This window comes from Miniopterus schreibersii, assembly GCF_964146895.1.
Source record: "Miniopterus schreibersii genome assembly, chromosome: 15".
Classification (NCBI taxonomy): domain Eukaryota; kingdom Metazoa; phylum Chordata; class Mammalia; order Chiroptera; family Miniopteridae; genus Miniopterus; species Miniopterus schreibersii.
This window is the reverse complement of record NC_138115.1, coordinates 34,622,414-34,635,781: the sequence shown is the minus strand read 5'-3', so window position 1 is coordinate 34,635,781 and position 13,368 is coordinate 34,622,414. Positions and strand designations below refer to the sequence as shown.

Below are 13,368 nucleotides of genomic sequence, written 5' to 3'. Positions count from 1 at the left end.
CGAAAACTTCAGTAAGGTTTTAAGGCCGAGTGTATAAATGTTGAACAAGAGCCAGATCGTATCACTGAAGTTTATGTAATGTCAAAAATACATCTTAGATCGAGAGGCAATAACACAAGCAGTTCTTCTGCAGAATCTGTATTCAAGCCAGACATAGAAGCCAGGATTAGTTTTGTTTAAGCTTCGAAGGAACCATCTCGAAAGTAGGCTTGAAGTATGTGGAAAAAAAGAAACGTTTAAGTTAGATATTTTCCAAATAGAATGTATTAAAAATAAAATTAAGGCTCTCGGGAGAAATTCTCTATTTCACTCAAATTAAGAGATTATCTTCTTGCTGGCTGGTTGAATGTTGTTGTTGAGAATGTCATACTTTTATCTTCATTCCGCTTCTCAGATTCTCCCTCCTGAAAATATTCTTTAAAACCTGAGATCTCCTTGGCTGAAAAAGTTTTTAAGTGAGAACCGTTTTTATCTACTCTAACCAGATTGTCATCTGCTAATCTTGTTATGGACCAAAAGAAAAAAACACCATCCTTACGTGTGCCCTAAAGTCAGTGGCCATGAGAAGGTAGAAAACTATGGAAGACACATCATTTTCTCTTTTTTGCTTGACTTTTAAGCAAAACTGAAAAATAAATATGATTCTGAATATTCCTTCTAAATTCACTAAATTTTAAAGGGAACTTTCACCCGGATTGTATAAACGTTTCTTTTTTTGTAACAACAAACCTCCAGAAACTCTACTTAGATGTGTTTACCCTCTTAAGGACAAAAAAACGGCAAAACCTTACTCAAATGAGAAATGTATGGAGAGCCGTTTTGTGTCCTCTCATTACCACAATATGGAAACGCAGAGATTTTTGGCTAAGATATAGAGGGCCTTACATAAACTGTGGAGTCTGGAGAGAGTTTAAAACAGAAACAGTTTAGAAGTTTAAAAACAGTAATATTTTAAAAGAGTACTTGATTAAAAAAAATTTTTTTTAGCAAATACAAGTATTAGAAAACACACCTTGAAAATAAATATATTTGGTGACACATATATATACGCACACACATACATATTCCCTTTAAGTATGTTTCTTTTTAAAACCCATCTTTGAATAAAGTGGATGTTAATGTGCTACTTTTAGAATGGAAAATGCATTTACTGGTACGTCTCTGTTCAGATTTATTTCCCAGGTTTCCTTTAATAAGACCAATGTTAACAAAGCAGAAAAATTGACTCACGGACCTGCTGAAATTCTCTTCACTATACACAGTGTCGATGTTATTAAACTGAGGAGAAAGATTAATGTATTTCCTACTAATTCCATGGAGGAGAACATGTATCTTTATTAATGTTAATGGGTTGGCCTCTCATTATGTTACAGCCTAATCTGCTTTTTGCAAAGGTTTTTCTTCTAAAGAACTTCATAACATTTAAAGGTTAATATGTTAGGTAAAGAACGATATCTTAAGAGAAGCGTTTTTATTACAGGACATGATGGGATGGTTTTTATTAAATTACATGATGATTTGAATGGGGAAGAAGAAAAAGTGCATCGCTTCTTGCCCTCAACTTTAATGCCTTTAATCAAATAATGACCTTCGGGAAAATAGTTAATTTTAAGCATTTGGAAAGATCAATACCACTTTGCCACCAAAAAATGGCCTGGATGATGAAATTTGATGTATTTAAAGTATCATTTCACCCTTTTAACCTAGTAAATAATTTAAAATGCTTTCAGTATTGCTTTGCCACTGTTTCGTCTCTCACTGTTCAAAGTGTGACCATTGTTCTCGAAAAAAGGTTGAAGTTGGTGTTTGAACCTCCAAGCCTTGGACTTAGAAGTGGGTCCAAGGGTTGAAGTTGGTGGGTGGGTCCATTAGCCTAGCGTGTCTGCATCAGGGCCCTGAAGAAGTAGTATATTTCAGTACTGTGTTTGAGACAGAATGTGTCTAAAACCTAAAAAGTGTGAAAATGGAACCCTTCTGGAATGTTCAAGGGGTGGCTTTAAAACATCAGTAGCCACTTTGTATCTTTCGTGGTATCTTTAAACCGTTATTCTAAAGGTGAAAGAATCAGTAGCTCTGACAATTAGAACCCATATCCTCCCTCTCCCCCCCAGCTTATAGAACATTGATATGAAAATACCCTTGAGTGCCGACAGCTTTGTAAATAAAAAGAAATTGCCCTCTATTAGCATGTTTGTGGGCAGATTAAAAACTGTCTTCATTAGCATAAGTAACACTTACAGATTCTTTTAAAAGTAGAAAATTATTTGCTGAATGATAATTTGCTAGCTTTATAGTTAGTTGTTGTTCAGAATGTACTCATTCAAAATGCCTAGTGTAGTTTAGTCTGCAATCCTGTGTTTTTTTGTGGTAGAAGTACTATTTAATGGATTATGTACTTAATCCTGGTTCCTACTACTTGCTAAAATGTAATTCATGCTTTCCACTAAAATGTTTGTATCAAATACCTCCCTATTTAGATTGATTTCTTTTAATATCATATATTATTATGCTATGTGCCCCAGAGATTGGAACGAAATACTTCTGCAAATAACACATAAAAGATGGGGGATAAATACAGACTATAAAATGTTTTGCTTTTTAGAACTCAAATTACCATTCTGTTTTTTTAAATGTATTTTTCCGTCTTAGTTGTAGCAAGAATTATTTGTCATTTTCTTTCACTTTTTATAGCTCTCGGGTTTAAAATGTATATGTACGTAATGATCACATATACATATCTGTATATTGTATTTAAGTGACTTTTTTCCGCAGAGAATATGGAAGTCTACTTTCCCCTGGAAAACTAAACTGTGTTGCATGCTCCCAGCTTTGTCACAGACCTGGCCCTGAAAGGTTTCTCTTTTTATGTGTGAGACTCTATAGATACAATAAATTCACTCGTGAAATAAGGTTCCTTTCCTGACTAAATTAAAATCATCGTGCACCCCTTATCCGTGAAAATGTTAGACGCAAATTTACTTGAATTAACTGTTGTAAAAAGAGTGGAAATCCGAGATTGAGTTTAGTTGGAAATTAGCAGCTGAGAGAGGAAGGTGCCAGGATTTTTATTTAAATGTGGTACAACAAGATTCTGTCAGTAAAGCACATCATTAGAATATTGAGTTTAGAACTGCTAATTTTTCCTTTAAAATGAGCATACAGTCATGTGTTTCCTGGACCATAATAAATTGCCATTGTGTTGTCATTGAGTTTGTTTTGCTTTTTTCAGTACTGGTTTGGCAGTCGCTCTGTTTTCCCTTTTCCCTCCGCCCTATCTCATATTCCTTTAATCGATCCCTAACCAAAACCAGTCCGAAGAATGTTATTTATTTCATGCAGCCTTAGGTTTAGCATCTTTTGCACCATTTTCTTGCTTATAGTGGCTAGACTTTTGCAGATGGTTGTTGGTTACTATAAAGTACGTAACAGTATTTCCTTTGTGGCAGATGGATTTAAGACTTTTAGTTCTCAATAAATGTAGGTTTACAATACATAACTTTACAGGATTTGTGTGGTATATAACAGGTTCGAACATATTATCTCAGAATTCATCTGCATGGCATTTTCGGCTTATTCGGGGTCCATGCCAGTTTTTTTAAGTAATAGGGGGAGCTCTGTGATTGATAGCAACAGCTCAAGGCGTGATTTTGAATAGAAACAAAGGGTTTAGAACAGAAGGTGTCAAATTAAACTTTGTCAGTTTGAAAAGTAGTAACATCCGGAAAGTTTTACCGATTTATTTACATGTGGCTACTGTTTATATTTTGCCCGCTTTATATGCAGTGTAATGTTGCTTGGCAAATTTACTACATTTAAAGTTTAGGTTGTTCCTTGTGCCATTTCAGTTTTCTGAGACTGGATCAGTATCATTATTTTAAGGCTTTTAGTCTTTTGTCTTTACTGTTCATTGAATTTAATTCAATTCAATGAACAGTTGTCATTGAATTTAATTTTGAGAGTAGTTGCTTACTCCCGCCTATGGTCTTATAATATTTCAAGTCTCAGACACCTCTCTTAAAAATGTAATTATGGTCACATTTTGCAACAAAGTGCTTCATTTCAATTCCTCTCCTCTACCAAGTAAATCTATAAATTTATCATTTAAAAACCAATACAGTACTTAGGGGAATCATTATTCCTTATTTGTTAAATATTACAAATATTCTGACGTGTTCATTTTCTTCACAAATTTATATGCTCTAACAATATCACTTACGGAAAAGTGGCCTAGAAAACGGTATGGGGGAATTAGAAAGCATTTGGCTAAAGTTTTTCAGTCGCTTTCTGCAAAACATAGATTAGATTACTGTCATCATTAATAGAATCTCAATCGATAGGATCCGAGGTAGTCAGAATATTCCAGGGCATTTAAATAGTATTAGAAAAAATTCATCTTACTTTTGCCGGTGTAAATTGGGAATGAGCCAATTCATTTCCCTGCTGACAGAGAACTAGCGTGTCAAAATATCTGTTTCCCATTACTTTTTAAGAGCTACACACATCAAGAAAAGCACCCTCTTTTTGTTTTTTTGGAATATCCTTGTAGAACTAACAGTTCCCAGCTGCACCGTTAAATATTTTTCTAAGAAGCATCTGATTTCAGTCTCTTAAAATCATCGTGTTTCTTGAAAGGTTAGCAGAGACATGCTTCAAACTTCTAATTCATCAAATTATTTTTAGATAAGGAATTAGAAGTATTATTTAAGGGCAGAGGTTAATAGCAAACTACTGGAAATGTTATGTTAGTCATGGGCAATTAATAAAAATAAGGATCTATCTCATAAGCAGAGACACAGAAGTGACAATATGAGCAAATATTTGTTGAATGAGTCGGGGCTCTTTTTCTGAAATATTTGTTAAACCAGCATGCATGTGATTGTTTAGGAATTAGCTATCATTATTAGCCATTTTAAAAGAACTAATGATTTTCTTTTCCAGAGAACATCTGTGATCCACATGTTTTTTCACATATATCCAAGTGCTAACTGATCTCTGCATTACAAAGTTTCTAAAGGATTTGAAAATTATTGGAGTTTTCAGCTCTCCCCAAGAAGCTTTTCTTACATGAATCGTTCTTAATTTAACTTTTAGCAATTTTTAGTTGCAAGCATTAGTTTCTTTAAAAAAATTCTCAGATGCTCAATGTTGAGCACTCACTGCAATAAGACTAGCTAAGTAAAGAAAACAAAACTTTTCTTTATGAACCTTCTAACATCTCTTGAGAGAGAAATAAAATGATAGTATTTGCTGTGTTAGGCATGGGGGCCTGTCAGTTGCCATAGCTGAAGAATGGAGACAAGGGGAAGGAGGAAAGTCATATAGTTAATATTCAGACCTACAGGAAGATAAATCTAACGTCTTCACAGCATCAAAACTTAGAGGTAAAATATAAAGAAGTAGCTTAGATGTAGGGAAATATAAAGTGTTTTCATGGCTTAATCTGGATTGTAAATATTTGCCAATAAGAGCTAAATAATCATCTCCAGGGCACCATATGCACGTGTGTCTCAGATATTTCAAATACTTGAATACAATTTTGTAGTTAATATCGTGCTCACATAAACAGAGCTGAAATATGACATATCATATTATTCTGGAAATAAACATAGAATCGCCATGGTTAGAAGAGAAGCGTGTTCAGTGACACTGTAATCACCATTTTTATTATTCGGCTAATACTGGTTTAGGCAAATCTTCAGTTTACTGCCTGCTCCCTTAGCCTTGAATTATGAGTTCAGTGGCACTGAATGAGTGCATGATTGCATGACCGTCCCCATGTACATATTTGTTTAATTAAAAGACCTGTTGAGGATGAGAGCTCTCTTAGAAGAATTGGTAGATCTCGTGAGGTTTAGCAGCAGTCACCCTTGGCTGGTTAGTAGATGGGCCTTGGGAAGCTAATGTATCAGTTCTCTCTAAAATCTCTCAAATAGGCCATTTCGGGGAGAATGGGCCATGCTTCTTTCCACCATATATTGCAGTTGGAAAGAGAATTTTTCTCTCCAGTGGTTCAGTTTGAGAAGAAAGGGAGGGAAGTCATACTATTCTCACTCCAGAGGTAACATTTAAAAACAAAAGCATAAAAGCAAAAACAAGCAAACAAAACCCTCTCCTTGGCTAGTTCTAAAAATCAGATCATAAAGAAAATGTACTTTATCCATTCACATCCAACTAACTGAGATGGAATTTTCAAGAAGCCCCTTTGTCTTAGGTGGGGTTCCCTAAAGCAGAGCCCGAGGTGGGGATGGGTGCATGTGATTGGGTGAGGGACCTGAAGGAGCAAGAAGCATATGGGGAAGGGTCCAGCGAGAATGTGGGCTCAGGTAAAGTCTGTGTGGATGGGGAGCGGGAGGGCCGTCTCTAGGGAGTCAGTTCCTCTACAGAACACAGCAGTAGACTGAATGGCGGAATGAGTTGTCGCGTGGGGAAAGGGGCAGAGCTTTGTACCACTGGGTCAGCCAGTCATGGCCACGCCGGGTGAGGGGCCAGAGAGGAAGTGGAGTAACTGTCCAGGCGTCTCGGGGTGAGACGGCCCAAGACACTTCTCCAGAGAAGAGTGTGGCTGTGAGGTCTCAGCAGGCAGCACAGCAGCTGGGGTGCAGCCTTGGCTGGTAAAGGGGGGCTGGTGGAGATAAAGAGGGTTTGAGATGCTGATTAGAAAATGGACAGTGTCCTCAGGCTACGCAGTTCTCAATCGATAACCTGAGGATCAAAAGCTGGGCCTTGGAACGTGTCAGGAAGGTTCCGATTTTTGGCATTCATTGGGCATTTCATTCTTTGCTCAGAAAATCTGTTAACATCGTTGCTTGACAAGTCCTACGTGTCTACTGCGGTGGGCAGAAGAGCAGGACTCTGAGCTGCCTTTTCGGAAAGTGCTTCCTTGAGGATTCTCCCGGTGCCCAGTCTGACCATCACGCCCTGCGTTGCACAAAGTTCTTGCTCACACAGTTGCACGTGACCTTTCTCTTCCGTGTGCGCACACCCCCACACAAATATTCACACCTAGTTTCCTTTCTGATACAAAAATTATAAGCTTATGAAGTCCTTTCCAAAAATTATTTTAAAAATCTGTCCTCTCTCTTCTTAAGTACCTTTAGGAGCTCAGGTGGCCACTCATCGGACGAGAAAATGGGGCTTTTTCTCAGCTTTGCTCTTCTCCTGTTCCACATGTCACAGAGTCCGTGGTAAATGTGTCTTGCCCTCAGAGTCTGAAAAATATCACCCTCCTTTCAGATTCAAGTCTGAACGTTTATTAGAAACAGAGCCTGTCTCTTCGGCAGCCACAGCTATTCTCAGAGTTTAAAAAAAAAAAAATTTTTTTTTAAACAGATTGGAGTGTTTTGAGCTCATGAAAAAAGTTAACTTCACAGGGTCTTTCCGTATTCAGCTCCTAATGGAAATGATCAGCACCCCCCCAGGCACGAACTGACCTCTTACTCCCTTGTCTCTAAGGGGTGGTTGTGTGAGCTGTTACGCTGGAAAGAAGACCCTTCCCCGGAGAACAGGACCCTGTGGGAGAACCTCTCCATGATCCGCAGGTTCCTCAGCCTTCCTCAGCCCGAGCGCGATGCCATCTACGAGCAGGAGAGCAACGCGGTGCATCACCACGGCGACAGGCCGCCCCACATCATCCACGTGCCCGCGGAGCAGATTCAGGTTCGTTTACCTTGGCCTTGGCCGATTCCACACAGCGCCGAGTACATAGAGCCGTGCAACGCAGCGGGGGAGTTAGCGGCTCCCTCCTTCCAGCAGGCTCCACGTGGGCTTTTTAGCAAGAGAGAGCAATCCACCGCCGTCTTGCTCGGGGAAGAAAGGAAAATTAACACTTTTTCCAACATGTGTTTTGTGTTCCGCTTTCTTCACTCCCCACCCCCAAAGTGGCAGGAACCCCCTTTTACACTTCTTGTTTGGCAAGTGTGTCTTTGTTAGAATCGGGTTGTTTGGTGTGTGAGAGCTTAAATTTTTTTTAAAAATCAGAGTTTAAAACATACCACCTTTTTTTTTAAAAAAAAACAATAACAGCACAAACTAATACCTACACTGCCCCCGAGGAGAGAAATTACTGCTGTTTTCTGGAGAGGAATTTTGTAGAATCACAACTGTATACCTTGGCTTCTGTCCAAAAGGAGGGAAGGGAAACCTAATTGGAATCTTGCTTCCGACTCCTCTGCCCCTCCTTCACTGTGTAGCTGTCTCCCTGCACCCTCAAGGAACACAGGTTAGGGGTGAGTCATGTCTGTTTGTCTTTCCTTTAGAGCCCCTCTCCCACCACCCTTGGGAAAGGAGAGTCTAGAGGCGTTTTCTTACCAGGCCTGCTGACCCCTGCACCGTGGCTCGGTGCTGCTCCTCAGGTGAGCGGGCACAAGTTACCTTTGCCAGCAAGAGAGGGACACAGAGAGGGGGTGGCTTAAAGACCTGCACCCTTGGTCAGGATATTCAGACTTTTAAAGGACACACTAACCATGGCAGTGGGCAGAGACCACTGTGCCAACAGATTCAGCCTTGTACTTAGCTTGTTGTGTCATGGGACTTGTCTCCATTCATCCACTGAGGGAACTCCCCTAAGAATTTAGATGGGGAAGCTCTGGGATCAGGTAGTTTGTTGATGCTCTTATGGCCTCGATTGCTTAGGAATCCTGTTGAAATTGAACTTGGGCTGTATAACTTACTTTTGTTAAATCTAAGGGGCTGTTTTTAGCTTTCCCCTTTAAGGGGAAATGCCATTGCCTTCCAGAGCCCTAAAATTCTACTATCTTTGGTGAATCATCTGCATTATTTCTGGGTATTGCTGGGGGGAAAAAATACATATGTAGCTAAAAACAATAATAGGGTTATCCATCCACTAGGAAAAAAGAATCCTTGAGTGTGTATTAAAGATAAATTGAAAAGGAGAACCCCTTAGGATATCAAGCACTAAAATAATCGTGAAAGCCTGGAAAAACTTTAGCAGAAGCAAAAAAAGAGAAAGATACACGTTAAGTAATAAAAATAGGACTTGTTTGAAAATGTAAATCGTTTTTAATAAAATTGCTTCTTAGGGGGATAAAAGGAAACGCTTAGGCTCCATATAAATGTTCTGATATTTTGCCGCGTACTCGGGTTGATTTGCCTTGCTGACGAGTCACGGGTAGAGAGTACAGTTCCGTACGTGTCTCACACATTCGTTCTGTGTAACTGTGGAAATTACAGCACACACACAGATACTAATTATAAAGAAGTGTCTGTGTACACTAAATTTAAATCCTAATCACATCTGAATTTACTATAGACAAAACAATTCGCTAGCCATTGTGCGGTGGATTGGACATTTATGTTTCGGTAAGAAAAAAACTTGCCTTGTCAGCCTTGTGCAATTTGGTAAGACATTGTGTGTGAAAGCGGAGCCGTCTGGTAGGAGATTCACGAGTGCGCGCGTCTCGAAACCGCCTTGGACTCCTAGGGGACAGTGCTGAAGAAGAGAGAGGACTGTTCACTTCATGGTCATTTAAACACAACCTGCAGTGCTTGCTCCGTGTTTCAGCCACCGGGACATGGGGCAGGACACACCTCCCTTTCACGGCTCTGGCCTTTGAAGCCCCTCTCGAGCTCCCTATTCAGTCTTTATGAATCGTTCACCTCCTCGCTTGCTTTGCTCTTTGCGCCTGATGTGCAGCCTTCTGGCGCGTTGCAGGCTCGCGTTTGCAGAGCGCCGAGTTCCCACTTGGTGAGCCAGCCAGAAAATCAAGGCGACGGGCTCCGGCGACCCCTGAGAAGGAGGCCCAGGAGCACCCCCAAACACCCAGTCCCTTCCTAGTTATTGATTTTCCCCCCAGGCTGTGGGCCATGTAGCCGCCCCCGGCCCGAGCGCGCAGAGCTCTCACTGTGCCTGTTCCTTTGCAGCCGCAGCCGCAGCCGCCCGCGCCGCAGCCCGCGCCGCCCCCGCCGCCCGCGCCGCAGCCCGCGGGCCCGCGCCTGCCCCCGCGGCAGCCCCCCGTGGCCTCGCCGGCCGAGGCCGAGGACGACGCCCGCCAGAAGCCCCGGCCGCGCACCAAGATCTCCGTGGAGGCCCTGGGGATCCTGCAGAGCTTCATCCAAGACGTGGGCCTGTACCCGGACGAAGAGGCCATCCAGACTCTGTCCGCGCAGCTGGACCTGCCCAAGTTCACCATCATCAAGTTCTTCCAGAACCAGCGCTACTACCTGAAGCACCACGGCAAGCTGAAGGACAACGCGGGCCTGGAGGTGGACGTGGCCGAGCTCAAGGACGACGAGCTGCTGAAGGACGCGGAGGAGAGCGCGCAGGACAAAAACGCCAACACCCTCTTCGCGGTGAAGCTGGAGGACGAGCTGGCGGCCGAGGGGCGCACGGACGCCGCCGACCTGAAGGACTGAGGCGGGGCGCCCGTCCCGCAGCGCCCCCGCGTGGCCAGCGGCGCGGAGGCGCCCGCGCTCGGAGCCCGCCGCCGCCGCCGCCCCCGCCGGGCCAGAGCGTCGTGGGAAACCCGCGCGACGGGAGAGCCGAGCGGGGCGCGAGGCCGCCCTGCGGACTGCGCGCAGCCCCGGGGAGGCGCTGAGGATTGTTTGGTGTTAACGATGCAGATCTGTGTTCTCGGGACGCACCGAGGGGCGGACCCCGTCAGCATGATACCAGTGATTCTGATTTTTTATTTTTATTTTTTAAATAATTATTATTATTCTGGAGCCTCAAACAAGCATTATAACTTCTGTGATGATGATTTCCTTCCTTTAATTATCTCTGTAACACTCCACACTGATCTTTCGAAACTCGCCCCTTATTTTGAAAGAAAAAAGAAAAAAAAAGAGAGTTTGTTACTCTATTGTATGTTACAAAAGAACTATAGACTGTGGAATGCAGTTTAAAGATGACATATGCCAACAAATGCCTTGTATTATATGGCACTGCCGTAATTCAAATTTGTTTTTATTTTGGAAATAAAAGTTCACTGTAATTTTTTTTTTCTCTTCATTCTCATTGTTAAATGCTTTTTTAAAAAATGAAAAGAAAAATGTGAAACACGATTTAGTCATTATTTATTTGTAGATCCTGCAGCATCATGTTGTAATTAATTTTTTGGAAGTTTCCGTTAAATGTAATATTGCTTCTCTTGTTACCATACTGATTCTTTTCTATTTATAAATGTATTTTGATGGGCAGTAAAACAAAGTGTCTTAAAAAGTTTTAAATAGAGAAAATGTGCTTTACACAGTTGCCTATAAAAAGTGCTCTATGTTATCCAAGCAATTCATACTATAAGCTTCACTCTTATTGTTGTATGCAATTTTTACTACCATGCAAATAAGCTTAGGTAAATAAAACTAATAGATCACCTTAGAAAATTATGCAATTAATGTGAAAATAATTGATGTTTGCAATGTGTCTTCCTTTGGTTTACAATCAATTTTAAAGCTACATCTGTATAAAATTTCTGTATAAAGGTGTATTTCTTTTTTATGAGTTTAAGGCTATGAAAACACCAGCTATTTTGTTACAGCTGGCTGTTTTTATAAGTGTATCACAATTTTCTTTATGCAGAAATGTTCTGATTAGGAGTGGTTATTGACTGTAACTACGCAATTAAAATTGTTTGTATGGTATGACATGGGAGGGTCTGTCTGCTTATGTGAAGTCACTTTCAGGAGTCAAAGATGGCCCTCTCGGTTAGGTGCATGTTAATACTTTCTGGATGATATTTTACTGATTCTTAAAAGAGCGATTGGAAAGAAAAGTCACTCGACACACTGTAAATTTAAATCACAAACACATGCTCATTTTTAAAGTTTAACTATGAAGATCGTAACCTGTTTGGGGTTAACATTTTGCTTTTAATAAACAGGTAGCAGGATGGTCTGAAGACTTGCCCACAAAAACATAAATCCAGTCTCCAGCAGCTATGTGCTTAGAATGGATTCTTCTGCATTTATTCCACAGTACTTCCTTCATGGCAACACTTTTTTTAAAGCTAATGTACAAATGTTTTTAAAGGCCATTAATAGTAACATAAAATAAGTAGGGGAAAAAGGGACCTTTTGTATAAAACTCCTTAATAAGCAGTGTATTTTTTTAAGGTTATAAATGGAATATAAGTTAACTCAGTTCATTTGGTTGTGTATGTCATAACTAAGAACCACATGAGAAAGTAAGAACAACACACCTGAAACTCAAACACAATCGTCAAGATACAAAATTAGGTGTGCTAATGGTCATAGGAAGGATGGGGCCAGTGTTACAGGTTTTTATTTTTATTTTTGTATTCACTTTGTATTTTGCTTCCTTTTATTAAGGTTTCCTCCATGTTAATAGGGGTATCCAGGTTCCTTAAAACTTGGTCCTGAAACGGCCCATTCTTTTCCTGCCATTGCCCTAGGCCCTGATAAGCCACGCATTGCTAGGCAACTGGGTTGCTTTAGTGGCGAACTTTTACTTAGGTAACTGAAATGGGATCATTGAAAACTCCCAATTCAGTTCTCAAAAGTATTTACTTTTGAAGCACAGCTGAACTACTATGAAGGCAGCTGGTTTGCTGCAAACTTAACATTGATTGAAAAGTTTTCAATTCTTTTATTAAGTGAGAAAACTTTTAAACAGTCTTGTGCACTAGAGTTTAAAAAACCATGTTGAGCAAAAGAAATTTGAATTAAAATACAAATAAGATTTCATGTATTAAAAAAATATAAACTAGTATGCCATGAAGTTTCTAAGAAAACTATCTTCCTCTTTTTTCTGAGTTTAAAGAAAACCCTAGAGCAAAGAGACTTTTTTTAAATCAGCCCAACACTTAAGGTATCAGAAGTATGAAATTAATTTTTTTTTGGAAGGAGAAATTGGGTTGCAAATAAGATTTTCCCATTCGCAGTCTAACTTTTGAAACAACATTCTCAATGAATTGCTGAGTGTTTGTAAAAAATAAATGATTAACAAAATCCTTAGGCCCTTTAACTTTGGTAGTGTAATCCTACTAATATATTTTAAACCAAAAATAAAGCACATGTCATTACACAATTACTGTTTTCAGGAAAGATGGCACATTTTGGAAACGATTTTTCTGGGTGATTTTCCATATCGCTCCCCCAGTGTCATTTTTCACTCGTACCAGTCTTTTTATTGCCGGTGGCTATGGTAAAATTCCTTGAACAAGTTTCATGGTGTCCGAGTTTAAAAGCGGGACATGACATAGCGCTTTGTGCTGTTAAGACCTTAGCAGAGTCAGGTAGTTTACGGGTAATATTCAACCTTGTACATCTGAATCTGTCATGGATTCCTTCCCTCAGCACTTTGCCACTAATTTGTATTACACACTGTGGCCATATAATACTTGCACATTATGCAAAAAATAATGTTGATAGTATCTCCTTGGCACAAAATATGCA

General features: G+C 40.2%; 1 protein-coding gene across 5 annotated transcripts in view; it reads left to right on the top strand.

The window, feature by feature from the left end:
• The window catches only part of SATB1 (SATB homeobox 1), a 95,636-nt gene extending 85,221 nt beyond the window's left edge, over positions 1–10,415 (top strand). For 4 of the 5 annotated variants that reach the window (XM_081160361.1, XM_081160363.1, XM_081160360.1 and 1 more), the window contains exons 10-12: positions 7,453–7,656; positions 8,256–8,351; positions 9,880–10,415. In XM_081160361.1, coding sequence (XP_081016487.1) covers positions 7,453–7,656; positions 8,256–8,351; positions 9,880–10,371 — 792 coding nt within the window. In that variant the 3' untranslated portion in view covers positions 10,372–10,415. The remainder of the gene's footprint in view (positions 1–7,452; positions 7,657–8,255; positions 8,352–9,879) is intronic. The other variant, XM_081160364.1, reaches the window with a different exon arrangement.
• The last annotated feature ends 2,953 nt before the right edge of the window (positions 10,416–13,368 follow it).